The sequence below is a fragment of the Dermacentor albipictus genome, chromosome 6, assembly GCF_038994185.2.
Source record: "Dermacentor albipictus isolate Rhodes 1998 colony chromosome 6, USDA_Dalb.pri_finalv2, whole genome shotgun sequence".
NCBI classification, from domain to species: Eukaryota; Metazoa; Arthropoda; class Arachnida; order Ixodida; family Ixodidae; genus Dermacentor; species Dermacentor albipictus.
In genome coordinates, this window is record NC_091826.1 from 41,236,883 (window position 1) to 41,264,471 (window position 27,589).

Genomic DNA, 27,589 nt, shown 5'->3' on the forward strand with positions numbered 1-27,589 from the left:
CCGATCCTGCAGACAGCGCAACAGTAAACAGCGGTTTCCTCGGCCGAAGATCGGCGAAAGCTGATGTGTCAAACATCTACCCAGAAAATTCGCATAACAAGATTTTATTTAACGAAGATATTGGGCTCGGCATGACGTACATTTACTGCACTGAGTGGACTTTGGTACCTCGCGTTTTGTCACTGAGTAGTTCCGTAAAAAACTATGGCCATCAACGTGAACATAAGCAAGGTTAATAATGCTGACAGCGGTGTCCTAGCTATGAGTCATTCGGCAGACCGAAGCACGCAGGCATGGTCAGGACTACCCGGGAGTGTCCGCAAAGAATGATTTGCTTTAAACCGAGCCCTAAAGCATTGATATCCCTGTCTTCAGTTCTAAGCAGAACAGGGAGTGATAATTTCACTACTCGCCCCCTTTGAATAGTATAGAGAGCTGTATGATAGCCAGAAGAAGTGTTAGGCTTGTCAAATTATCCGTCTTACCTAACCAAGTGCAGTATGTCCGGCACTATATCATAGCTGTACCCAGAAAGTTCGTCCGAGTCGTAGAAGCTCTTTGGAAGATGCTCCCTCTGCGCCGGAACGTGCATCTGTTTGTAGGTTCCAGTTCCAGAGAACTTCAAATAGCGGTCGATTGTCATTCCAGCTACGAAGAACGTTAGGACAGCCAGGACCACGTTTAACCTAAAGAACGAGATTGGAATATATCACAGTCACTGCAATGTTCGAATAATCAAATTATTGCCGTGACGGGCCAAATGTCTCCTAGATAACCCATCAAGGCTGGTGCTCTTCGATTCGTAAGGTCATGCTATCTTGCCCGAATGCCATAGAATGCATCGAATGCTCCCAACAAGGCCGCGGTGATTTTAACGTTACTCTTTCGTCAAAACCTGCTTTGGCAGTGGCTCATGGATAAGCATACCTATGCACACTGCTTTATAATATCGTGCCACCTAGACCGAAATTTCTATTGCGTGGATCGGCCTGACCAGAGGCGGCCTGACAGAGAACCACGGCGGCTTATCAACACCACATAGATCGCAAAAGGCCAGTTCACTTCGATTCATGGCCGTCGTGTTACCTCACCCTTAATTTGATTGCAAAGGCTGGCGTCACGATGGTGTTGATGTCACAATCACCACCGCGACTCGCGAGCAGCCCCGTTGGACTCTATGGCAGGCAGGCCAGGTAGCATGACGTCATCGATTGGAATGAGCAGACCTTGTGCTATCTTGGTAGCGTTGGCTTACTCAGTAGCGTCCCCATTAGATTCTATGGTAAGCGGGAAACATTGTGGCATCACAGATCGAACTGCACAGGTCTTGTGCTAAGAGGCGTTGGCATTGAAGTGTAAATTTGTGTTCAGGTATCATGACGTCACAAAAGCGGACTGCACTGGCCTGCTATATAGAAGGGTTAGCGCCGAGGCGGTGGACCTATTTGGGCAATGAGCAGCGATGTTTGGATAATTAGTTTTTGCACTACGCTTTGGCCTCCATTTTCTCCTTTCAACATAGTTAGGGCTATTCTAATATTTTTTTTTTATTCCTATCTCCTGACGTCAAGTTTGCGTAACTGCCAACGCAAGCATCGGGCGGTGACCCGCAGGGTTGTCTGAGCAAACCTATCAAACGCACTCGTCGCTTATAGGAGCTTACTTTTGTTTTCTTTAAAAACGACTAACATCGGCTACAGTCAGCGGCTTGTCTTATCTAATTGTGCGGACAAGAGGCCACGAGCACGCTCAAGTGGAAAGGGATTCGATGGGGCCGAGCCACTGCAATTAAGGCGGACAAACGGATGAAGAGGGTGGTGCTGGCGTGCGCGATTGGTCCGCTTTTGCTTACTTAGCTTGTGTTGTCTGGTCGAAAATCGCGGCAGCATGCAACGGGAGCTTAATAATGTCGCTAAAACTGATACTCGGCAAAGACGGGTTGGCAGAACAATGCCGTGAACGTGCCCAAAGTGATGGAAAATTTTACACGGTGACGCAAAAAGTTTTATTATACGCAAATAAACCGAAGCGCCACAGTGTTGATTCATTCGGGGCAAATAGGTCAGATGTTGCACATTAGGTTTAAGCACATTGCGGTTTCTGTAAATTAGGTTTCTGCAAGTTCGCATCCCGTGTCACTCTGTCTCCCATAGTTTGTGCATGGAAGTCAATACAAAGGAAAAGAAGAAGCACAGGTAGCGGTGATTCGATCTTTTCCTTCTTGCTTTTCGTCAGTCGTCCGAGCGGCTCTCCGCCTCAATTACCGCAAGTCTTAACGACCTTTAACGACTCTGACTATAAGAATAGAATAGAACTGCGAAGAACGAATCTTAATAAATACTGGGAAGGATTTCTGACATACCACAATAAGAGTTCCAGCAAACGACTCCAGAGGCCGGCCGGACGGGTCATTTCTTTCGGGTGTCCAGGCAACTGATTTCGTGGCTCCATGATGGCTCCGTGTTCCCGTTCTGCGATATAATGGCCCATGCCCACTACGGGCGCAGACTAGCATGCACGCAGCATGAGAAAGAAGAAGAGAAAGCAAATACCAGGTAATGTCCCAGGACTCAATTTCAGCCGAACATGCAGCGAAATATACAACGCAACATTGTAAACATTGAAAATCACACTTCAATGTGATGTTGGCATAGGAAGCATGTAGATTTTTTTATTGTTTTTACATTATGGGAGCAGATGACGCAACACCGAAAGTAGAACTAAAGGAACATTGATGATGATGATGATGATGTACTTCATGAGTTTGGCGCACCCACTAACGGGGATTGAAGGAACGCTTTTCTTCCTTGTTTTCATTTCTCTAAAGGCTGATGCCCTCTAAGAGGGATCAAACAACAGTGGATTGGATATAGCTAATCGACCAGACAAATGAAATTACATTTGTTCTTAAAAATAAACCTGCCTAAAAGGGAAAAATTTCACAGTACAAGCCTTATAATGAAATCCATCGGGGCGAATGGTGTGAAATAAGAAAATGGATAAGCTGGAAATTAGGATGTCTTTAAAGTAGAATGGTTTTAAATATTCGGAAATAAGATTGATACTCGCAGTCTTTTGTTTCGTCCCAGATGTATGTGTGATTGAATTTTAAGAGAAAAGTTTTTTTATGTGACCATGGTAGAATTACGACACGTTGTCATAGCTGTCTCTCACTAAGCTCTTATCTCTCGCCATGATGGCTTCTTTTCTTAAAAGCTTGTTTAACGCCTTCCGTAGTCACACCTTGATATTGTAAACAGCTCTCTCCAACCAACGTGATGTCCAATCTCTGAGAAACTTCTCAAGATTGTGCCTACATTTGCCAAGCATGCTCAATTTATTGATGGCCGGCCCGTACTCTCCGTGGCCTTAGAGATCCTGAAGTGAACAGTAAGATCTCGAAGGCCATGCCATCGTTGCTGTAGTTACAACTGCTTCCGGGAGGAGGATGCTGTCCTGTGATGTTCTGCGTTCGTTGATGCGTCGTTGCCATGGTCGGAACAGCTTGTACCCGCCGCTGTGCGATAGTTAGGCGTGCTTAACTGATGCCTGCAAAACGCATTTCGCAGTGTTTTGCGCAGTGCTCGCAACGTCATGCGAACGTAATACGCACATTGAAATTTTAACCTCTTATGGTCGGCCTGTTGTGACGGTTCCATAACACACAAAATCTGACCTCCTAAATCCCCACTGGAAGCCTAAACTAGATAAGTTCTGATTTTGAAGTGACGATGTGGCATCGAGCGAAAACAGAGTCAGCGTTTCTCGACTTGTCTGACTCAGAAACCAACGCTTCGCGCATGTGGATTCCAACGAAAGTGAACACTCCAACAAGCTCATGCGGATACGTGCAATCAAAGACGTATGTTGAACCCACAATCTCGTCGATACCGACGGATTTTCAGGTCCATAGGTACGATATGGCTCACCTGCCAAGTCTCAATTTATTCAGTGAGAAAACATTCTAAGGCATTGTTTGGGATAAATTCTAGTTTGTGCTGAGCTTTTGGGACTAGGTGACCTGTAGTCAGGACGCCGCTGCTGAAATCAAGGCGCGTGGCAACAACAGTGGGGGGTGGAGTACATATCTTGCGCGCAAGAGTAACTGACCATCCCTTCAAGTTGGAGTGACGTGTGTGAAGCCGCGAAGCAAGTGAACGAGGAAGGCGCCTGCATGCAATGAATATCGCGTGCCAGATAATGTACGAGGGTGCGATCGCTTGACAAAGCAGCGCCAACTAGAGGACGGTGTAGGTAACCTTGAGCGAAGTGGAGATGGAGACACGAGCCGAAGCGTCGCGGAGGAGGAAGGTAGGTGGATGCGCGCTGCGTTCACCTGCTCTGACAGTTGCTAGATTTTCTTTACGATGCACGCGTATCGCGTTCCTCTCGTGATAACATCGTCCCCCTGCCCCGTACGCTGTGTGTTCGAGGGAATGCGTGCGACGGTGGGTCGACCTTGGCGGCTCAATCTCGCGTTGGCAATGGTAAGAAGCGCGTCGTATTCCGTCACGCACATGTTACCCGAGCAGCGAAAGGAGGGGGAGGGGCGTTGTACTTCAACAGCGAGTGGTCGCGCGGGCTTTATCTTGAAAGCGGTACCCTTTAGGGGCACAGTCTACGTAATCCCACGAGTATGTGCTCACCGATAAGTGTCTGCTGAAGCGATAGACAGAACGAACGTCACTTCGCTCGCTGTTGCTGCCGCGATTCCTCACACCAGCGTTTTGCCGGCGAGTGTCCGGGGTGATCGAGGGTGAAGCGGTCATGTTTGCGTGTACGCGCTGACGCGATGCTGGCTGATTACATAGTATGTGAATGTTAAAAATGGCGCGTTCTACTCCGGCGGCTGCTTCGTATGGTGCAGCGTTCTTAACATGGCATTGAATACGATCCGTGGTGCGGACAATGTTAGCGTCAAGGTGCACCGAAATCCAATAGCGTCGGGTGCACTGTAGAACCCATACGCGTGCTCGTCACCTGCGTTCGAGAAGGATAACATTACCGTAACTTTTCCTATCTGCCGTCTTTAGGATGCGAGCTGAACGTTATACTCGCGTCAAAGAGGCACAAGATGTTCTGTGTCGCGTTACTTATGTTTCAGCTTTGCGTGTACGTGGTGGGTACATCGCGTGCAGCATGCAGAGGCCCAAAATAAATCACTCTTTGATAACTAATGACTTAGCTAATGAATGAAAACCAAGTTAATTCTTGTTGACTCCTATTAACGTTGTGTGGCCTGCTTGTGTATTAGCCAGAGTTTTCATTTCGTTTGTGTACCATGTCAGTCTGTCACGCTGCAGTAAATAATGGACTATACATACGACTTCAGCTTGGGGTAAGTTCGGCATTCCGCGACCAAGAGATGTACATGCGAACTCGCTAGCACCTCGTTGCAAATTGTGTACTACATTATAAACAACGGTGGGTCTTATACGTGAACATTTTTCGTACACGTGGCTGCTTTGGGCCGAAGGTCTTCTTATACAAATGTGCGAATTATGTACAGGAAAATGCAGCATGTTCTTACTTTAGAGCAAGCGCAACAAATTGTGCAAAAGAAGATTTGTTCACCGGAATACCCTTCGCAATTACACATAAAATTTCAAACAACAGACATAATAAAATAATAATGCGGTTTTACGTGCCAAACCACTTTCTGATTATGAGGCACGCCGTAGTGGAGGACTCCGGAGATTTCGACCACCTGGGGTTCTTTAACGTGCACCTAAATCTGAGTACACGGGTGTTTTTCGCATTTCGCCCGCATCGAATTGCGGCCGCCGTGGCCGGGATTCGATCGCGCGACCTCGTGCTCAGCAGCCCAACACCATAGCGACTGAGCAACCGCGGCAGGTAAACAACAGACAAGCAAGAGCTTCAAGTGGATGTATTATGTGTGTAGTTTGTGTGTATTATGTCGTATCAACAATGCCTAATTTGTAAGATTCTTAAAAGAGGTGATGCTACGAGGAATTCCTGGTGTACCAACGCGGATTTTATTATCCAAAGGAAAAGGATTAATGTTACGAAAGGCGAACGCTTGAAACGACGTCAATAAATTTTTACTTCACTTCGGTGAAACAAAAAGTCAAAAGCAATATTATTGCTCATATATTGAAAGGTTGCGCCAATGCTCACGAAAATCTACAACCTAAAAAAACTAGAGTGCGGTTTACCAATAAACTTGCTCAATAAGAAAACCAGCTATCGTAATTACTAAAGTGTAAGTGGATTAATTTAATCAAGAAAGGTACACTTTACTGAATATGGTTGCAATTCTCAGAGGGTACTGAAAATGCCCTGCTTATAAGTCATAGGTGCATGTGAGAGTGTGCACATTATAAAAGTGATTGTGTGCTTCAGATTTTCAAATTGTGATAAAGAGTTATGCACTGGGCATGCAAGTATTTCATGGAGCTTGCAACAATTTTCGAATAAAAAAGATAATTCTGTAAAAAGGAAAACTGGCTCGTACAACCGCTGGATATGTATATATATATATATATATAAGTTAGTGGATTCATAATTACTTAATTACATAAAATAATGGAATATATTATATATAAAATAATGGATAGGATAAGCGTAGAATACGCAACATGCACATGACTGTATTAAAGACTTAAATTGAGGAGAATTGCGGACAGTGGTCCATGAGATCCCGCGTGGTTCCCAAAGCATTTCATTCTAAGCGCTGTCATCGTGGTTAGGTGAAGAAAAATGAAAACCTCCCGCTGTTAACGTAAATACCGTGGCGGTGGAAACACTCCATTTGTTAGGCACACGGTAAAGATTTTCACTTTGTTCTGCGAGTGCTGAACGCATATAGGAAAGATGCGACGGAAAGTTGAGAGTGGTAATTACGCGTGAACCATACGCTTATAGCGCAGAAGTTTACGATTTTGTGACTTTAGTTGGTACAGCAGCCTCTCAAGTGTTAAATGAATTAATTTCCCTTTTCCGTTTGTTAGGTCAACACCGAAATTAATTATGAGGGCGGGAAGATGTTCGACGACGAAATTGTACGCCATCCTTTATGAAGTCAACGAAATGATGCAAGGTCTTACAGATACGCTTTTCCTAATCACAGAGGACGTGTGGCCCAATGCTGTACGATCGAGTATGGCAGCGAAGATGTGCTTCCTGTGTTACTCTTTAGTTATCTTCAATAATTTATGCGGTTTGCGTCGCGACTCCCCCTTGGTTCACTTAACTATTTAAAAGTGTTCAGCTGTTCACTACACGGACCCATTATTCAGAGGTTGTAATTTTGATGAGAGACGATCAAAATTACAAGCGTCAAGCATTAAGGCGCACGCAAATGATCATTTAGTTTTGAATTCCCCTGCTTTCTTCTCTAGTGGTCCATCAATCGGCGGTTTCAGTAACGTGGCACAGGAAGTGATAACAATGTTTTCTGCGCTCAATTTCGATGTTTCTCAGTTGGCTTCATATTTAGCGCTCACAGTGCGTACACTGTACTTGTCAGGTGTCTTTATCAGGACAAAAAAAAAAACGCCTTGCAAAGTTTTTTGAACGGTATGTACTTGTTATGTCATGTTTGATAAAGCAAACTACATGTAGACTCCTCGTTGACTCTGATAAAAAAATTCGCTATGTTATTCTAGAAAGGAAAAGGTAGCATTGAAAAACTTCCATTTAAGCATTGTGCAGCTACGCTGCAATAAAAGTACAAGTTGGTCATTCTTGCATGTCGCTTATCCTTTCGAACTGCTCAGTATTTCTTTTCATCTTACTGACTTGAAATCTTCTTTTTTATCATACCGCCCTTTTAAATTTTAATTTCGACCTACAACCTAACCTCCTTGGGTAGTGTAACATTGTCGCGGCCGTTAGGCCACGGCAGGAACGAAACGTACGTACACGCCTGGGAACGAGACAGGTAAAACTCAGCCTTTATTGTCAACAGCAGGGTGGTTATATAGTAATCCAGGAGAGGGGGAATGGAAAGGGGAGACAGCGAGTTAGAAAGAAAACTTCACGCTTGCGCAGTGTGTAGCCCGCACTATGACACAGCGGCCGATACAACACTTCTTCCTCCTAAAATCGGTCAACAGGTCTCCTCGTCCTCGTAGAACGTCGTAAGACTTGAGCGGGTTCGCTTTGCACTACTGCTTCGGGTGACGGAAGTGCCGGGAAGGCGCGGTGAGCATGATGATCCCCAACTGCAGGCGGCAAGGCAGATGCTTCCAGGCTCACATCGAGCTGTGGCGAGGATTCCTCTGGCCTGAATGTAGCGCCGTCCGAGCACGCGTCTTCCGCAATGTCGGGTGACTGCGTTTCTGTAGGCCGACGACGCACCTGGTCCACGTGCCGCCGGACAATTGCTCCAGGTGTTTCTACTGTAACCATTCGGGTCCCAGATGTAGATGTCACATGTCCTGGTATCCATTTGTCTCCTGCCCCATAGTTGCGAACGTGCACACGGCTCTCTAGTTGGGGCAGCCACTCCTGGTTAGACGGTGCGTCTCCACTACCCTTCGGAAAACACGTATCCAGGCGCGATCTAATCTGGTATCCGAGAAGCATCTGTGATGGCGACTTTCCGCTCTTCTGGGGTGTCCTTCTGTAATTGAGCAGTAGTCGCATTAGTTTGTGCTCCAGTTTTCCTTCCTTCAACTTCCGAAGACCATCTTTCACTGTTCGGACAGCTCTTTCGGCGGCCCCATTAGATTGCGGGTGGAAGGGGGCGGTCCTAACGTGCGATATGTTGTTCTCGATAAATGTTGCAAATTCACGACTAGTGAATTGTGTTCCGTTATCGGAAACTATCGTTCTGGGCACGCCAAATCTGCTGAAAATGTCCCGCAAAAAGTGGATTGTAGCTGTCGAGGTAGCTTGCTTCAAAGGAAGCGCTTCTATCCACTTGGTGTGCGAATCGACTAGCACAAGCACCATCTTGCCTTCTATCGGTCCGGCAAAATCCACATAGATGCGCGACCACTTCTCAAAAGTTTGTGGCCAGCTTGCTGGTGGAGCGGCTGGCGGCATGGGCAAATTGTCGATGCAATTCTTGCACTGAGCCGACATTTCCTCAATCTCTCGGTCTAGCCCTGGCCACCAGAACAATGATCGCGCAATCGATTTCATCGGCGAAGACCCTTGGTGGGTTTCATGCAGCAGCTGCAGCAATCGCTTTCGCGCACCGGCTGGTATAACCACTCGATGGCCCCAATAAATTAACCCATGTGCCAGGGACAACTCCAGTCGACGGTCAAAAAATACCGCCAGGCACGGCTCAAGGCCTTTCGAGCTTCTAGGCCGACCACGTAGCACGTAATGCTTGACGCGATCTAGTGTCGGGTCGACAGCTGTAAGGTCCTTCAGCTCTCGTGTCGTGACTGTGCCTTCCTCCAGGATTTCCAAAGAAAAAACGTACTCTTGCGGCTCTAGGGGCTCCATACTGGGACCGGGTGATTGCAGCGGAAGCCTGCTGAGGGCGTCCGAGTTCAGCAGTTGTCTTCCGGGAGTGTACTGAAGTTTGTAGCAATATCCTCCGAGATAGAGGGCCCAACGCTGAATGCGGGCTGCAGCCATAGACGGTGTTGGGCGGTCGGCCCTTAGCAATCCGAGGAGAGGCTGGTGGTCTGTAACCAAGGTGAATTCACGGCCCAACAGATAGTCTCGGAATCTCGTGACCCCAAAAACGAGTGCCAGTGCCTCACGCTCCAGCTGCGAGTAATTCCGTTCGGCTTTCGTGAGAGTCCTTGAACGGAATCCTATCGGTCTGTGGACGCTGCCTACTGTGTGAAACAGTACTGCGCCAATGCCGTGTGGGGAAGCGTCGCACTCGAGTTTCAGCTCCTTTAACGGGTCAAAATGGGCAAGCACTTCGGCATTCTTGAGACACTGTTTGGCCTTGGCGAACGCAGTTTCCTGGGGCTGGTTCCACTGCCATCGCGCATTCTTTTCTAGTAACTGATACAACGGGGACAACACGCTTGACATGTTCGGCAAAAACCTTGAATAAAATGTTAGCATTCCGACAAACGAACGCAGCTCGCTCACGTTACGAGGGCTCGGTGCTTTCATGATAGCTTCCACGTTCTTTTCCGTCGGGTGAAGACCGATACAATCGATACGGTGTGCCAGATAAGTAACCGATGGCTGGCTGAAATTGCATTTGTCATATCGCAGCTTTACGCCATGCTCTCGAAACCGATCCAACACTGTTTTCAGCCGAGCTCCGTTGTCTGCCGCCTTTTCAGACACAAGCACATCATCTAAGTATGCCTGAACGCCAGGCAGGCCCGCTAGAATGGTATCCATCTTCCTTTGAAATATAGCAGGAGCAGAGGAAATGCCGAACGGCAGCCTGTTGTAACAGAATAGGCCTTGGTGCGTATTAATGACGCACAGCTTGCGTGAAGCTTCGTCTAGTGGCACCTGGTTGTAGGCATCTTTCAAGTCGAGTGTACTAAAAACTTCACCACCGCTTAAAGACGCGAACATGTCTTCAATCACCGGAAGGGGATACTGCTCAAGTGCACAAGCATGATTCAAGGTGGCCTTAAAGTCCCCGCAAATCCGGACTGTGCCATCTTTTTTAAGCACTGGTACTATGGGGGTCGCCCAGTCCGAATATTTTATGGGCGATATTATGCCTAGCGACACTAGCCGATCCAGCTCTTTTGCCACCTTGTCGCGGAGCGCGTACGGAAGCGGTCGCGCCTTGCAAAACTTGTTTACCGCACCGTCCTTGAGCACCAAGCTGGCTGGGGGTCCCTTCATCAGGCCCAATTCCTCGGAGAAGACATCTTCGTAGTTACTGCGTAAGGCGTTGATGTGGTTGATGGCTTCTTCCGTCACCGGCACTTCTTTTTTACTGACTTGCAGTACCGGAACTCCAGCCCTATCCAGCAGGGTTAACAGGTCTCGACCGCACAGGCTTGGTCCGGTGCAATCTAGTACTATGAGCGTGCATTCAACTGACACACCTTGGTGCCCAACAGCTAGCCGAAGCTCGCCTAACACAGGCAGCCTTCCAGCGTAGCTTGAAAGTTTCAGATGTGAAGGCTTCAAACTTGGCCAGTGTTTGCAATGCTTATCGAAAACCTGTCGCGCTATGACGCATACTGGTGATCCTGTGTCTACTTCCATTGCCAGTTCTACGCCGCCCCAATTGAATGTGCGGCGAATTGGCGGCTCGAGGCACTTCGTTCGCGCCGACAGCAAAGTCCAGATATGAGCATTTTCATAGCAATCTTCTGATGTGGTTTCTTGCACTGTTAATGTTTGACCACGAGGCGCAGGTGCAGCAGCCTCGAGTTGCTTGTCGCTGCGATTGGGACACATTTTTGCGAGATGTCCACGTTGACCACAGTGGTAACAGCGAGCTTTGGCCCAGCTGCAGCTGTTAGCGTCATGTTTCAAGCTTCCACATCTACTGCATTGCCGACACGCTGCATTTTCGGCGCTTTCTCTCGGTGTTGGCCGGCGACGCGCTTGCACTTTCAATAGTGGCGTTACTTCTGAGGAAATCTTTAGCGCATCGTTTTCCGCGGCTTCAGCAGCTATTGCTGTCGCTTCGGCTTCTTCTAGCTTGAGCTCTTTCTTTGCCAAGAGTTGTTTCCGTACTGCACTTGAGCGTACCCCGCAGACAATCCTGTCTCGGATCATCCTGTCAAGGCAACTGCCGAAGTTGCAGTTGTCTCCGATGCGGCGGATCTCGACGAGGAAAGCCTGAATAGATTCTCCTTCCAGTTGGCAACGACTGAAGAATTTGTAGCTCTCCGAAATTTCGTTCCGTTTAGGGTCATAGTATTCATTCAAGGCTTTGATAACTTCGTCATAACTCAATGAGTTTGGCGGGCGGGGAGCCACCCTTCCGGCAAGGATTTGAATAGTCTGCGTGCTCAGTGCAGCCACAAGAAGTGCTCTCTTCTTACTTGACTCAACGATGCCATGTGCTTCGAAATATGCCTCGACTTTGATCAAGTACGGCTTCCACTTATCTGTGCTTTCGTCGAAGCTCGGGAGCATCTGCAAAGCCATGGAAATCGCTGGCACGGCTGTCTTCAGTGCCGGGGTGTCTGGCTCTGCCTTGACTGCGTGGGTGTCGTCTTGACTCGTCGCCACTGTAACATTGTCGCGGCCGTTAGGCCACGACAGGAACGAAACGTACGTACACGCCTGGGAACGAGACAGGTAAAACTCAGCCTTTATTGTCAACAGCAGGGTGGTTATATAGTAATCCAGGAGAGGGGGAATGGAAAGGGGAGACAGCGAGTTAGAAAGAAAACTTCACGCTTGCGCAGTGTGTAGCACGCACTATGACACAGCGGCCGATACAACAGGTAGTATGTAAGGAATTTCTCTAGGGGAACACCTTCAGTTTTATTTAAATCATTTGACACTTCCACTCGAAAAGCCAGGACTACCAAAAACGATCAACTTCAGAAGACGTATAGATGAAATACGACGATCTCCTAAGCACAAGGAAGTAAATTGGACAGAGCTCAACATAGAATATATCTAACCAGAAGTAGGCTAAAATTGTAAAGCTGGTGAGTTTCGTGTATTTTTCTTTTCGTTTTCAGGTATCAGGATTATTTTTCGTTTTTCGTTTTCCATAAGCCTGCGGCAAAAACCGTAGCTTCTTGGAACTGTTCCCTGCTCTTCATTAATCTCGCTTGTGTAGGTAATCTACACGTTACAGGTAACAATCTGGCAGAACTTTCCCCCGGAGCCACTGCAAATGTAAGAATAGGAACATCGATGTCACACATCTTCTAGGCAAGTAGAAAAAGTTATTTAGCATCAGCACATATAAGGCACTGGGAAAAGTAAACTGACCCTTTCAGGTAGATTTCAGGCAAGGGAAGGCGGTTAACACCAGTAGACATAAAAAAGAAAACAGGACCACTAGCAGTTGCCGCTGCGAAAACTCATCAAACATTTTATACACTGTGCATCACAATACATAAGCCTAGGCACGCTGGCCCTGTTCGGTAAACCAGAACACATTTTAAAGTCTTGAAATTGATTCACAACCTAAGAGTCGCCCGTATACAATCTCCGTGTGAGCTCACGTCAGTGGTGGCGTTTAAACTTGGTCACGTTTATCATAGGGTAAAAAAATGGCCGCTCGTTTCCGGGCCGCATGCTGGTCAGGTCCTCGCCCCGGTCCTTTCTGGCCGCGAGCTCGGCGACGCTCAGGATGGGGGCCTCCGGGGGCACGAAGGCGGACGTTCCGAACAGAACCGAGCGCGCCATCTCTCCAAAGGCATTGTCGACGTCTCGGATGTTCGTTTCGTTAAACGCCGCTCCGTGCAACGCATCGATTGGCAAGCTCCAACGGAAGCGTGACAGAAGGTGTATGGCAAAAGCGTTCCGCCAATACGGGTAGGCGTGAGGCTCGTACAGGACGTTCAGCATGTCCATTCCGGTTTCCAGGCCATAGTGCATTCGATGGACGAGATGCGGATGCGGTTGGAACAGAACTTTGGCGGGCACTTCACCCGCGTTGTAATACCAAACTGAGTCATTCAACCTGCACCATGGAAAGTAGGACCGCTGAAGTGATAATGCTGTCCTGCGTCTCTACGTGCTTCGCAACAAACTTGTTAGAGACTGGTGCGACGCATCTACGGGGATTTGTGCCTCCAGACTGCCACGCACTACCTCTTGGTTTAATAGTAATAGCACCCGAATTATAATGTAATTGTACCCGAAGCGAATTTCATTAAATATGAAATACTTCTCGAATAACTGGGGAAATAAAAACAGTCGCCTTCACACAGAAATTTAAAACTATGATTAAATGTAGATTATGCAAAACGTTAACAAGCTTCTGTCATTATATTGCACATTATGAAATGTGGTTTACCTAAAGTACAAATGGAGCATTAGGCGCCAATTATCAGCACAATTGTTACTTCCGGGGACGCACGAATGATCGTGGTTAACCTGGAAGCGTCCACGTCTTTGGGTGCAGTAATGGTGGAAACTATGACCATTGGTGTTAAGGCAAAGGCAGTAAAGGCACTTTCAACTAAGGTAGAGGTAATGAAGCCGCTCGAACGATCGACCTTTAAATGGAGCATACAAGTAATATGAAGTAACAACGCTTTCGAATGAGAATGTCAGTGAACTTCTCCAATATCTCGTGATCACACAGGCTTTCGCCTTCGTCGCCCTTAGCGTATGCTAAGGTGATTGCAAACCTTTTTAACGCGACAGCGTTAAGGAGCTGGTGTCGCAGAAAAGCCGGTGTCGTCGAGGTCGGCGTCCGCGGCGTTGGCCGTGAACGATAAATCACGGCAGGCACTTTATAAATTAAAAGCGTGTTCTAAGATGGGCTAGGTGGGAAGCGAACCAAGGTCTCCGGAGTGTGAGATGGAGACGCTACGTCTCAGCCACGAGTTCGATGCTTCAAAGCGGTACAAACGCGCCTCTAGTGAATGCGGTGTTGCCTTGGAAACGAGCCGTGGAAAGTTGTACTGCGGTGTATATCGGTAATTATGAACATGTAACCTACAGAAGTCGCAATTACACGAGTAGCGAAGTGCGTTTCCGCTACATTTATTCTGCGCTTTCCGCACACGCAGAGCCATCTTGCGGCAAACACAGAAGACCCCCTCCTCTTCATGTACGGCGCTGCCCGGACAGATGGCGCGCCACGCGTGCATTCGGGCTGTGCCATGACGGGTGCGAGGCGGGTCGCGGCCCGGACTCCCCGTCCCCTGACGACGCTTAGCCTTGCTCCCTCATGGGTTGCAGAATCAAGCGTCCTTCCTTTCTTTAGATCACTATCTGTCTATCTCTCTGCTTGTGCCGATCACGACGTTTGGCTCGCGTGCATCATTTACCCCTCCGAGACACCGAGTTCGTTGGTTCATTCCGCTGCGCCGAATGCTGCGTTGCTCGACGCTCACCGCGTCTGATGCGGGCCGCCTCGTAAGTGATGGCTGCCCCGTAGCCCATTGTCTTACACCCCTTGGCGGGTCGATGGGAACGCTGTTGCGTTCCACTCTTGAAGGCGAAGCTTAAGCGTCCCCCAATTTTTCTTTGGTCGCTGCGAAGTTATTGCTGAAAAGTACATTGCTTCGTACAACCATTGTTTATGTTATTTTCTGGGATATGCATTTCTTGCGACCAAGTTTTTGTAGTCTTACATATTTGTAAGAACTCTTGCCCAATGCACCTGCGAGAAGATGGCAGAATATTTGAAAAAAAAAACAATCTTTAGTTAACTACGTGCGTGGTCAAGAATGTTACACTCGCAAAGGCACCGCCATGTTGGAATTCGCATTGTGGCATGTGCGATTATTCACCCATATGCAGAAATAAACTTATCATATTCTCCAACTACTTCCATTGTAATGAAAAAATGAGCATCTGCACTTGATATTTGTATAGATTTTACGTGCGCTTCATCCCGTATTTCTTTCCTAGAAAGACGCAATATTTTTCTTCTTCTTTATTTATTATGTGGGTGTTTAAGAGAGTAAGTGTGTGGACCCCTAAGCTGGCTCACTTATCGACTGCCTAAGCCTTTCTACATTGGGTCCTCTCTGAATCGCCTCTTGTCGTCCACGCCTGCTGTTGATTCACACTGAGAACTCAACTTCACCTGCACCGGACCATAGAAGACAACCTTCTTAAATACCAGGAGCCTTCATTATTCCACTTCAATATACAATCCTGTTGCGTATGTTTTTTTTTTGCTACGTTCGCGCTTAAGTTGGGCATTCGCCTGGTGAAGTGGCAAACATCAAATTGCTGCATCATGGCGGCGCGTTAGTGGTTTCCGCTTCGATGCATGAGCGCTGTGCAGTAGCCTTTTTTTTCCCTTTCTCCGGAGTCAGTTATGTTGACTGTAGGCCCCTATACTAGGGCGATTCTATTCGCTCCGAACCATCGAACCTGCTTCTCAGGGGAGAAAGTAGTATCCGTAGTAGTAAAGTAGTACAGAAGTGGCAGCCAACTTACCGGCGATAGGTGTCTAGGTAGAGCCGAAGGAAGCGCGAATTCTTGTGAAAGAACATCACCATGTTTCCCATGTTGACTCCGCCCTCAAAGGTGAGGCTTGCCTCGTATCGCAGGAAGCGTCGCAGGGATTGAATCACGAGCACGTCTTTGTCGCAGTAGTATCCTCCGTAGCGCATCAGGGCTCTCAGACGGAGCACGTCAGTAGCGTGGTGAGATACCTGCGTGAGAAATGCAGGTGTAGAGCACGGAATTTTGAATCGATTTCAGATCTACACTGTGTCACATTCAAAAAGTAAGTCACATTTAGTCTGTAGTGCCTCGGGTACCATTCAGGCACTCATGTAGATAATGTAATGGGGTGTATTGAACAGTTGAGATAGTAGCGGCTGTTCATAACCGAGAAGGTAGATGAGGCATAGCAGAAACAGGTGCTTGCCCTAACTGCTCACACTCGTGCTAAGCACTGGCGATCCGGCTGGCCCATTACTTGCACTGCAGGCATGGAACAGACAATCTCGCTGGCCTTGTCCTTATGCTAATTTTCCTCATTACAATTACCCCCGGTGCAAAAGTGGACCCATCCTTGCGACATACGACGTAGACACGAGCGGGTCATAAAACTGTTTCAGGCGGGGAACGTGAACAACATCCCGTCCACGGCGGCGCTTATCGGATGTCGGTGTGACTGCATGACATATTTGAACGGAGAGGTTCGTTCGACGATGCGATATGGTCCATCATACGGCGCGAGAAGTTTGGTCGATAGTCCTGGCGTGGACAACAAGAGAAGTGTGCCGGGAGCGAAGTTCGGATTCGTAGCGTCGCCATCCTGGTTGGCTTTTTGTCGTTGTTGGTCGGCGGAGGTGAACTTTCGGGCTAACTGACGGCATGCCTCGGCGTATCGGGCGATGGCTGAAACGGGAGCCCAATCTGACGTGTCTGGTTTATAAAGGAAAACCGTATCCACGGTATGGGAAGGATTGCGACCGTAAAGAAGAAAGTATGGAGAAAATCCTGTAGTACTTTGTGCAGCCGTACTATATGCGTACGTGACAAATGGGAGGATGGTGTGCCAGTTTGTATGCTCTGATGAAACGTGCATGGTGAGCATATCACCAAGAGTGCGACTGAAATGCTCCGTAAGCCCGTTAGTTTGAGGATGGTACGCCGTAGTGGTCCGATGAACTATGCAGCATTCGGCAAGCAGAGCTTGAACCTCCTGCGAAAAAAAACACACGGCCTGTATCCCTCAGCAGGCCCCGTGGTGGGCCATGAGGAAAAATGAAACGATGGAGGAGAAAGGATGAAGCGTCACTGGTGGTCGCTGCAGGTAGAGCAGAAGTTTCAGCATAGCGTGTAAGGTAATCAACTGTGACTATAATCTATCATTTTGCAAGCGGGTGTTAGTTGTAGCGGACCGTACAGGTCAATTCCCACATGGTCGAAGGCACGAGCAGGGCACGGAAGTGGCTGCAATAAAACGTGGCCCGGATGAGGCGGATACTTGCGGCGCTGGCATTGCTCGCACGAGCGGACATACTTTTGGACAAAAGCAAACATTCCTCACCTGTAGTAACGTTGCCGCATGCATTCATACGTCTTCAATACGCCTGCATGTGCACATTGTGGGTCAGTAGGAAACGATGCGCAAATGTCGGAAAGAAAAGTCCTAGGGATAACCAGGAGCCCCTTGCGAGTATTGGGCTGGTAAGTTCGTCGATACAAGAGGTTATCGCGGACAGCAAAATGGGTAGCCTGACGACGCAGGGAGTGGAAGATGGGAGATGCAGGCGAGCCAAAAAGTAGGTCCAGAATTGGGGCCACCCAAGGATCCTTGCGCTGTTCTGTTGTGAAAGTGTCGATGTCGACCGAGGATACCGCCTCAGTGGGGAAGAGGGAGTCGTGTCGGCTGGCAGCGGAGAGAGGCACAGAGCGTCAGCGTCAGTGAGCTGGCGACCTGAGCGGTAGATGACGTGTATGTCGTATTCTTGAATGCGGAGAGTACAGCGGGCAAGGCGTCCATACGGGACTTTTAAAGAGTATAAGCAACAAAGGGCGGGATGGCCAGTAACCACATTGAAAGGCCTGCCGTATGAATAAGGGCGAAACTTCCCGAGTGCCAAAACGATGGCCAGGCATTCTTTTTCTGTAACGCTGTAATTGCGTTCCGCTTTGGTCAGCGCACGACTGGCGTAAGCAGCGATTTAGTCGGAGTATCCACGCTTGCGCTGTGCAAGGACAGCGCCAAGACGAAAACCACTGGCATCGGTATGCACTTCACTTGGGGCGGTGGGGTCGTAGAGTCGCAGTATAGGCGGAGACGTAAGGAGATGGCGTAAGGCCGCGAACGCGGTGTCACATGCAGGAAACCAGGAGGATAGAGCGTTGACGCCACTTAAGAGTTGTGTCAGAGGTGATATAATCGAGGCAAAATTGCGAACGTAGCGTCATAAAGAAGAACAGAGGCCGACGAAGGCGCGAAGTGTTTTGAGTGTTTTAGGTTTAGGAAACTCTGCCGCAGCGCGAAGTTTTGATGTGTCGGGGCAAGTGCCATCTTGTGATACGACGTGACCTAGAACCATGAGCTTGCGTGCGGCGAACTGACACTTTTTCAGGTTCCGTTGCAGGACTGCGCTGGTCAAGGACGTCAGCACTTGCCAATGGCAAAGAAGATGCGTGATGAAATCAGAGGCGAACACAAGGATATCGCTGAGGCAGCATAAACACGTGCTCCATTTTAGGCCGCGCATGATATTGTCCATCATTCGTTCAAACGCAGCAAGCCCATTGCATAGTCCAAATGGCATCACATTAAATTCGTAAAAACCATCTGGAGTAATGAATGCAGTTTGGGGCGACTAACTGCTGACATCGGGAGCTGCCAATAGCCCGAGCATAAATCCAACGAAGAGAAGAATTCAGCGCCTTGCAAGCTCTCCTGAGCGTCGTCAATGCGCGGTAAACGGTAGGCGCTTTTTCGCCTTGTCTTATTAAGACGGCGATAATTAACGCAGAACCGAATGGAAACATCTTTCGTTTTCTGACGAGAACCACCAGTGCTGCCCATGGGCTATTGGAAGCTCGAATGACGCCACGCTGAAGCATGTCATCCACGTGCTCACTGATCACCTGAAGCTCCTTCGGGGAGACGCAGTACGGGCGATGGGGCCATGGCGCGTTTGAGCCAGTGTCGATGTGGTGGCGGACAGATGTCGTGCGACCGAGAGTACGCTCAGTGACATCAATAGAAGAACGGAACTGGGCAAGCATGTGACGAATCTGGGAGCGCTGCTCGGAAGTAGGGTCATCTGCAATGAAAGGCGTGAATAAATCAGGGGATGGCGGAGCAGAAGTGGACAGGGCATGGAAATCAGTGAGCTCTGCATAAGAAGCATCCGGCACGTCGGTTATAAACATGTCGTCAAGAGGCTGAACACGGCCATGTGCTGTAGGAAGCGGAGTGGAGACAACGATGGAGTTGAAACAAGCTGAAATGTCAAGCGTGGTGAAAAGGAGGGGAACGTCTTTGTGGGTTATTAGGAGTTCCGAAGGAGTGAAGAGGACAGCACCGCAGAAGACTGGAACAATTGCAGACGAGTACGGCGGTATGGCGATGTCTTCCCGAAGGACTAGCTTAGAGGGAAGTGAAGTGGCGCCGACAAGGGGCACGTCACACAGAGGCGAGAATTCGACTTCAGCGCGGGTGATATTGATGACGGCATCAATTCGCGAAAGAAAGTCCCACCCAAGTATCGCGTCGTGGTAGCAGGACTGCAGAACCCCAAACTCCACAATATTGAGAACGCCCTGAGTAACAACTCTAGCTGTGCATCCTGCTGTGAAGGCTGAAGTGGTTGGGCGCTTGCTGTGCGAAGAGAAAACCCATAAAGTGGCGTCGTAACGTTTTGTAAAGCGCGAGAGAGGCGTTCATTTAGGAAGGACATGGCTGCTCCAGTAATAATTAGCGCAAAGGTAGGGACGCCGCCAACTGTAAGGTTGACATCGTTCCAACACGACAATCGCGGACTCGTACAGATATATGGCGACGCAGTTGCTGCCTCCTGAAATGTGGCGCTTAGTTTTCCTCTTGCGTGGGTGAAGGGAGCCTACGCATGGGGCTCAACTAGCGGCCACACGGGGAAGGTGAACCGCGTGTGAGTACCGGACGCTCGGCTGGTGGCCTGTTCCACTGCCGACTAAAACAAGTGTAGGGAAAGGTTGCAGGTCGGCGTAGGGAGGCGACTTCGCAAACGCATCAGAGTGCAACATTCGTCGGTGGCAGAGTCGTGCAACATGGCCGTGAATACCACAGGCATAACATATGGGCCTGTTGTCTTGCGCGCGCCAAGGATTAGCAAGAGCTGGAGCAGGTCAATGAACGGGATGATGAAAGGGTGGTAGCGGCCGTGAATGCAGCTCAACGAGTGGTTGACGAGGAGGAAGAGCGGTGAGGAATGCGCAAGTGTCGCGGTGATAGGGTACTGCTGATGCTGCATTCGTAGAGCCTCAGCAACTTGGTCTTCAATAACCTGCCGGATCGTAGGGGCGAGGTGTGTCGGAAGCTCTTGCGGCAGGGGCTGCTGTTCGGATAGCTCCGCGAAGGGTAGTAGAGAAAGCTGACATGCAACTTCCTCCGGCGGGAAAGCAAAAATTCGTGTTAGCAGGGCCGACCAATCAGAGAAGACTATCATGGAAGAGACGGCCTCTTCAGTCACTGACGGGCGCCTGGTGAAATCGCGCTGCCTCCTCAACTCGTCGTAGCTTTGGCACTATTTATGAGCTCTGCTACGGTGCAAGGACTCTGTCATCGGCGATGGCCCTCAAAATGTCATCGGCGATGCCCTTCAATATGTGCTTCAATTTGTCATTTTCGGGCATAAAAGCATCCAAACGTTTGCATGGGTCATGAACCTCTTCAATATACCAGGTGAATGTATCACCGGGTTGCTGCGCTCTCTCGTAACGACTGCTCGGCGCGCAACTTGGGAACGGTGGGGCAACCGAAATCTTCAGCGAAACTCGTCTTCAACGCAGACCAGGACTGAAAGTCGGCTTCGTGATTCTTAAACCACAGGTGAGCCACTCTCGCAAGGTAGAAGATGACGGCATTCAACTTGGCGGTATCGTTAGATTGATTGTACAAGCTCACCCGTTCGTAGTTAGACAACCAGTCATTGACGTCCTGATCATCCGTACCACTGAAAACCGCTGGATGGCTTTGCGGGACAGCGCCAGAGCAGGCAATGAAGAGTGACGGCGACGTCGACTGGGGAGAGTCACGCATGACGCGAGCAGAGTCTGGGACCAGAGTTATAAGGTGTAGATGTTTTCGTATACCCCGCACCTTCCAGCAATTGTAATAGGATGTATGGAACAGTTCAGATGGAGCGTCTGTTCGTACCCGAGAAAGCAGGTGACGAAGAGCCGGAGCAGCTTGTTGACCCAACTACTCACACTCGTGCTAAGCACTGCCCATCCGGCCAGCCCACTGGTTGCACTGCAGGCATGGAACAGCCGATCTGGCTGGCCTTATCCTTGTGCTCTTCTTCTTCATTACAATAATATTGCTGAGCATGGGTGCATGTTTAGCCACATAATTTCATGTTTGCCATCAACGCTATAGGTTGCAACATATAGCATAGCTATAAGTCAGGCTCAGCATAATTTCCTATACGGGTTCTAATTTTGCGCATCGCAACGTGCTCTAGCGGTAGAATAAGGCGCTGAATGGCTAGTACGTTTGCTAAAGGGTACTTTGGGTAATATATAGCAAGAACGAACACCTTTTTGTGCCAACACTTCCTACTAGAGCACATTGAGTAATAATGAAATATACTGAGGAACCTAAACTATATAAGGCAAATATATTCAAGTGCTTTTGAGGACATCGTCCATACACTTAGTAATTTTTAGTCTTCATCTGTAGTGCGACCTATGAAGACAATCCTGTCAATCACCTTAGAGTATTTCACATACACGGTGCTTCATTAAGGATATGCAGAATCTTCATGAAAAGAATGCAGGCGCAGCAAACGCGGTATCTTGCAAAGGAGTTTCTAGACGAGTTGCTCTTAATAACGTGAGTTTCATGACCATATTTTAAAGAAACGCGTAAATGACTATTATGAGTACGAAACGCAATGTTTCTACGAGGAAAAGTCGTTTTCCGTGAATAGCTTATGAAAAAATAAACACCTTTTCTAAGTATCGGGAGGAAAGAGATCCTACGAGCCCAACTACACGTCCAGAATGAAAGGCACTTTTCTTCCGTGGCAAGAAAAGCGTCCCGAACCGTTCCGGACGTCTCGAAACAACCAAAAACGTTTTTCCATAGGAATGAGTATGTGAATATAATAATTAATCTTGTGAATGCAAGATGTCTAATCCAGTACAACGATTAACAGGATTGATATCCTTACGAAGCAGTCACAAAATCAAACGCAGGATGTTGCATATGAGTATGCTAAAACCAAGCGCGTGTGGATGGGCCCTGACACGCGCATGTGATGAATCCGAATCGAATAAAGTGGCAGGATGAGCGCGATTTTGCTCGTTCGTGACCAACTTGCGGTAAATACATTTAACTCGATTCAACTTCTTCATTGGCTACACGTACGGCTATGACGCAGTGCATGCGTCATCGTGGGAATTTCGAATGCAAGAGCTCCCGGGGTGACGCATGGCAGTGGTGCGCTCAAATACTCGTAATCCCTGGCTATGCATATGGCATGCATATGCGTCCTTCCTTCAAAACTTACCATAGTTAGCTGCTGTGCTGCTGTGTACTAATTCTTCTGTAGTGTTGGCTCAGCGAGCATTGAAATGACAACTACTTCACACAGGTTTACAACAGTCTAAAGACTTGGGATAATATTGCAGGAGTAAAGGGACCGATTTGCTCTTGGAAGGAGTGTTTTACTCTCCCAAAATGTCGAGTGGAGTGAAATGTTCTTTTCACTATGCCCTTCTGAGAGAGAGTAGAGTGCCCGTTCTACTCATGTGGCAGTAGAGAAAAAAAACGTAGCGTAATCTCCTGGTTTAACTGTAGGAGGCTGGCCCCAACATGGCGATTTATTACTCACGCACGCTGAGCAAAGAGCACACTATTTTGCGTTTAAGAGCAACCGGCAGCCACAGTGCAAAGGAAAGCGGAGCCAGCGATCTACTTTTTCACTCGGAGTGGCCCTAAAGCGCGCATGCACATCGCGGAAAAACACAACACCGGAGAAAAGTGATGCGTCCACCGAGAAGAATTGAAGGCCATCCAAGGGAGACCGTGTGTCAGACACATCGCGTCTCCGCGAAATAGGGCCCTCGTTCGTCATTCATCGGGTATATCAATACACCCTCGATGGTCAGTGAATTCGAGCATACGTGCACATTCTGCGTATATGACAGGTTGTCTCCAGGAAGCCGTCGCGATGTTAGCCGACGTGGTTGACAACGCACTAGGCAAGCTCGCTGCTTCTAGTACCGAGCACAGCGTTTTCACTAAAGGAAGCGCAAGAAACATGGATGACGAGTATTGTTGTGTGGCAAACCTACACGCTAAAGCGTTCAACTATTTATAGAGTGTATAGCGTAAACGTAATGTTTTTTTTTCTTTTTGGCTTCAAATGGCTTTGTGGCTTTGCAAACTGATAATTTTCAGCAAGTATTGCGCTAGAAGTACAATACTTTCAAGTCCTTATGCATCGTGGCTACTACGTGCGAATACACACACGACACAAGGAAGGAGATGGGACAGAGCTCTATCCTCCCATCTCTGTCCCGTCTCCTTCCTTGTTTTGCGTGTGTTTTCGCGCCTAGTAGCCAAGATGAATTGTGACCAACTCGCCCAACAAGACGCCCTTTTAAGTCCTTATGCGTGTGGGAGATACTCCTTATGTATCCTAAAACCTACTGTAGGCTAAAAATTCTACTGAAGAAACCATGATAAACACCGCTGCAAGAACGTCAGAAGCAAACAGCACAAAGACTTGACAAATCCATTTCCCATTACGAATCCTTCCCATGGTAGCGACACGATAGCAGCGCCAAGGGGCTTAACGCTTTCTGGCTGCAGCGCGTTCATTTACCTTTATGGGAATGCCGAAAACCTCAGTGGGGAAAACAGCTGGGATGAAGGTGAAGTTGATGCCTTCCAGAAAGCGTGTGTAGTTGCCTTGAAAGCCGCAAGGACTGCAGTGAACGTATATCTTTTCGGGCCGGTGGTTCAGATACATGGAGCGGAAGGCCACCACGTCAATAAAGTCCACTTCGGTCGCATTGTACCTGCGCAGATATCAAGATTATGGCATTTACCAGTTATTACCTTTCAAGGCAGCATTACAAGCTTGGTAAGCCGACAAAAACAAGACAATCAACATCTTTCTCGACCACGTGATAGTGGAGCTTTCGTGAAGCGGGTAAATAAATGCCACGCATTTATAAATGCCAAGCAACTGGTTATACTCTTCAAAGCGTATTCCACAAACCGCGCGAGGCATGCGAGCGCACTTAATACCGTTTGTGGGTGTGGCCCACTTTGCTTCGACAATATATCCAGGCTGGATGCGCATACTTGTCAACGCCGATCCTGGAGGCAGCGCAACAGTAAACAGTGGTTTCCTCGGCCGAAGATCGGCGAAAGCTGATGTGTCAAACATGTGCCCCGAAAATTCGCATAACAAGATTGTTTTTACCGAAGAAATATGGCTCTGCATGGCGTACATTTCCTGCACTGAGTGTACTTTGGTACCTTGCGTTTTGTCACTGAGTAGTTCCGTAAAAAACTATGGCCATCAACGTGGACATAAGCAAGGTTATTAATGCTGACAGCGGTGTCTTACCTATGAGTCATTCGGCAGACCGAAGCACGCAGGCATGGTCAGGACTACCCGGGAGTGTCCGCAAAGAATGATTTGCTTTAAAGCGAGCCCTAAAGCATTGATATCCCTGTCTTCATTTCTCAGCAGAACAGGGAGTGATAATTTCACTGATAATTTCACATTATAGAGAGCTGTATGATAGCCAGAAGTGTTAGGCTTGTCAAATTATCCGACTTACCTAACCAAGTGCAGTATGTCCGGCACTATATCATAGCTGTACCCCGAAAGTTCGTCCGAGTCGTAGAAGCTCTTTGGAAGATGCTCCCTCTGCGCCGGAACGTGCATCTGTTTGTAGGTTCCAGTTCCAGAGAACTTCAAATAGCGGTCGATTGTAATTCCAGCTACGAAGAACGTTAGGATAGCCAGGACCACGTTTAACCTAAAGAAGGGGATTGGAATATATCACAGTCACTGCAATGTCCGAATAATCAAATTATTGCCGTGACGGGCCAAATGTCTCCTAGATAACCCACGAAGGCTGGTGCTCTTCGATTCATAAGGTCATGCTATCTTGCCCGAATGCCATAGAATGCATTGAATGCTCCCGCCAAAGCCGCGGTGATTTTAACGTCACTCTTTCGTCACAACCTGCTTTGGCAACGGCTCATGGATTAGCATACCTATGCACACTGCTTTATAATATCGTGCTACCCAGACCGAAATTTCTATTGCTCGGATCGGCCTGACCAGAGGCGGCCAGACAGAGAACCACAGCGGCTTATCAACATCAGATAGATTGCAAAAGGCCTGTTCACTTCGATCGGGTGGTGACCCGCAGGGTTGTCTGAGCAAACCTATCAAACGCTCTCGTCGCTTATAGGAGCTTACTTTTGTTTTCTTTAAAAACGAATAACATCGGCTACAGTCAGCGGCTTGTCTTACCTAATTGTGCTTACAAGAGGCGACGAGCACGCTCAAGTGGAAAGGGATTCGATGGGGCCGAGCCACTGCAATTAAGGTGGACAACCGGATGAAGAGGGTGGTGCTGGCGTGTGCGATTGGTCCGCTTTTGCTTACTTAGCTTGCGTTGTCTGGTCGAAAATCGCGGCAGCATGCAACGGGAGCTTAATAATGTCGCTAAAACTGATAGTCGGCAAAGAAGGGTTGGCAGAACAATGCCGTGAACGTGCCCAAAGTGTTGGAAAATTTTACACGGTGACGCAAAATGTTTTATTATACGCAAATAAACCGAAGTGCCACAGTGTTGATTCAATCGGCGCAAATAGGTCAGATGTTGCGCTTTAGGTTTAAGCACATTCCGGTTTCTGTAAATTAAGTTTCTGCAAGTTCGCATCCCGTGTCACTCTGTCTCCCATAGTTTGTGCATGGAAGTCAATACAAAGGAAAAGAAGAAGGGCAGGTAGCGGTGATTCGATCTTTTCCTTCTTGCTTTTCGTCAGTCGCCCGAGCGGCTCTCCGCTTATATTACCGCAAGTCTTAACGACCTTTAAGGACTCCGACTAGAAGAATCATACAGAAGTGAGAAGAACGAATCTTGATAAATACTAGAAAGGATTTCAGACATACCACAATAAGAGTGCCACCAAACGACTGCAGATGCCGGCCGGACAGGTAATTTCTTTCGGGTGTCCAGGCAACTGATTTCGTGGCGTCATGATGGCTCCGTGTTCCCGTTCTGCGATATCAATGGCCCATGCCCACTACGGGCGCAGACCAGCATGCACGCAGCAAGAGAAAGAAGAAGAGAAAGCAAATACCAGATAAGGTCCGAGGACACAATGTCAGCCGAATATACAGCGAAATATACAGCGCACCATTATAAACTTTGAAAATCACACTTTACTGTGATGCTTGCAAAGGAAGCATGTAGATTTTTTTCATTGTTTTACATTATGGGAGCAGATGACGCGACACCGAAAGCAGTACTAAAGGAACATTGATGATGATGATGATGATGATGTTCTTCATGAGTTTGGCGCTTACCCATTCACGGGGATTGTACGGAACGCTTTTCTCCCTTGTTTTCATTCATTTAAAGGCTGATACCCTCCAAGAGGGATCAAACAAATGTGGATTGGATATAGCTAACCAACCACACAAATGAAATTACAGTTGTTCTTAAAAATAAACCCCCTAAAAGGGTAAAATTTCACAGTTATAATGAAATCCATCGGGGCGTATGGTCTGAAATAAGTAAATGGATAAGCTGGAAATTAAGATGTCTTTATATTACAATAGTTTTAAATTATCGGAAATAGAATTGATACTCGCGGTTTTTTTGCTTCGCCCCAGATGTATGTGTGATTGGATTTTAAGGCAAAAGTTTTTTTAAGTGACCATGGTAGAATTACGACACGTTGTCATAGCTATCTCTCACTAAGCTCTTATTTCTCGTCACGATGGCTGCTTTTAATAAAAAATTCTTTAACGCCTTCCGTAGTCAACATTTTGATATTGTAAACAGCTCTGTCCAACCAACGTGATGTCCAATCTCTGAGAGACTTCTCAAGATTGTGCCTACATTTGCCAAGCGTGCTCAGTTTATTGATGGCCCGCCCGTACTCTCCATGGCCTTAGAGATCCTGAAGTGAACGGTAAGATCTCGAAGGCCATGCCATCGTTGCTGTAGTTCGAACTGCTTCCGGGAGGAGGATGCTGTCTTGTGATGTTCTGCGATCGTTGATGCGTCGTAGCCATGGTCGGAACACCTTATACCCGCCACTGTGAGATAATTAGGCGTGCTTACCTGATCCCTACAAAACGCTTTTCGCAGTGTTTTGCGCAGTGCTCGCAATGTCATG

At 48.0% G+C, this 27,589-nt stretch overlaps 2 protein-coding genes across 6 annotated transcripts in view; both read right to left on the reverse strand.

Moving 5' to 3' along the window:
* LOC135916315 (uncharacterized) overlaps positions 1–2,499 on the reverse strand; it is a 40,471-nt gene extending 37,972 nt beyond the window's left edge. For 4 of the 5 annotated variants that reach the window (XM_070540394.1, XM_070540392.1, XM_070540393.1 and 1 more), the window contains exons 1-2: positions 2,363–2,499; positions 486–686 (exon numbers count right to left, since the gene is read on the reverse strand). In XM_070540394.1, the coding sequence (XP_070396495.1) occupies positions 486–686; positions 2,363–2,490 (329 nt within the window). In that variant the 5' untranslated portion in view covers positions 2,491–2,499. The remainder of the gene's footprint in view (positions 1–485; positions 687–2,362) is intronic. The other variant, XM_070540390.1, reaches the window with a different exon arrangement.
* A 10,396-nt stretch (positions 2,500–12,895) lies between these two features.
* LOC135920719 (uncharacterized) lies at positions 12,896–26,475 on the reverse strand. Its single transcript, XM_065454942.2, has 5 exons — positions 26,355–26,475; positions 25,006–25,206; positions 24,036–24,231; positions 15,958–16,175; positions 12,896–13,516 (listed from the first exon to the last, which is right to left on the reverse strand). The coding sequence occupies exons 1-5, from the start codon at positions 26,441–26,443 to the stop codon at positions 13,057–13,059; spliced, it is 1,164 nt and encodes a 387-aa protein (XP_065311014.2). The 5' UTR covers positions 26,444–26,475; the 3' UTR covers positions 12,896–13,056.
* Between the last annotated feature and the right edge of the window lie 1,114 nt (positions 26,476–27,589).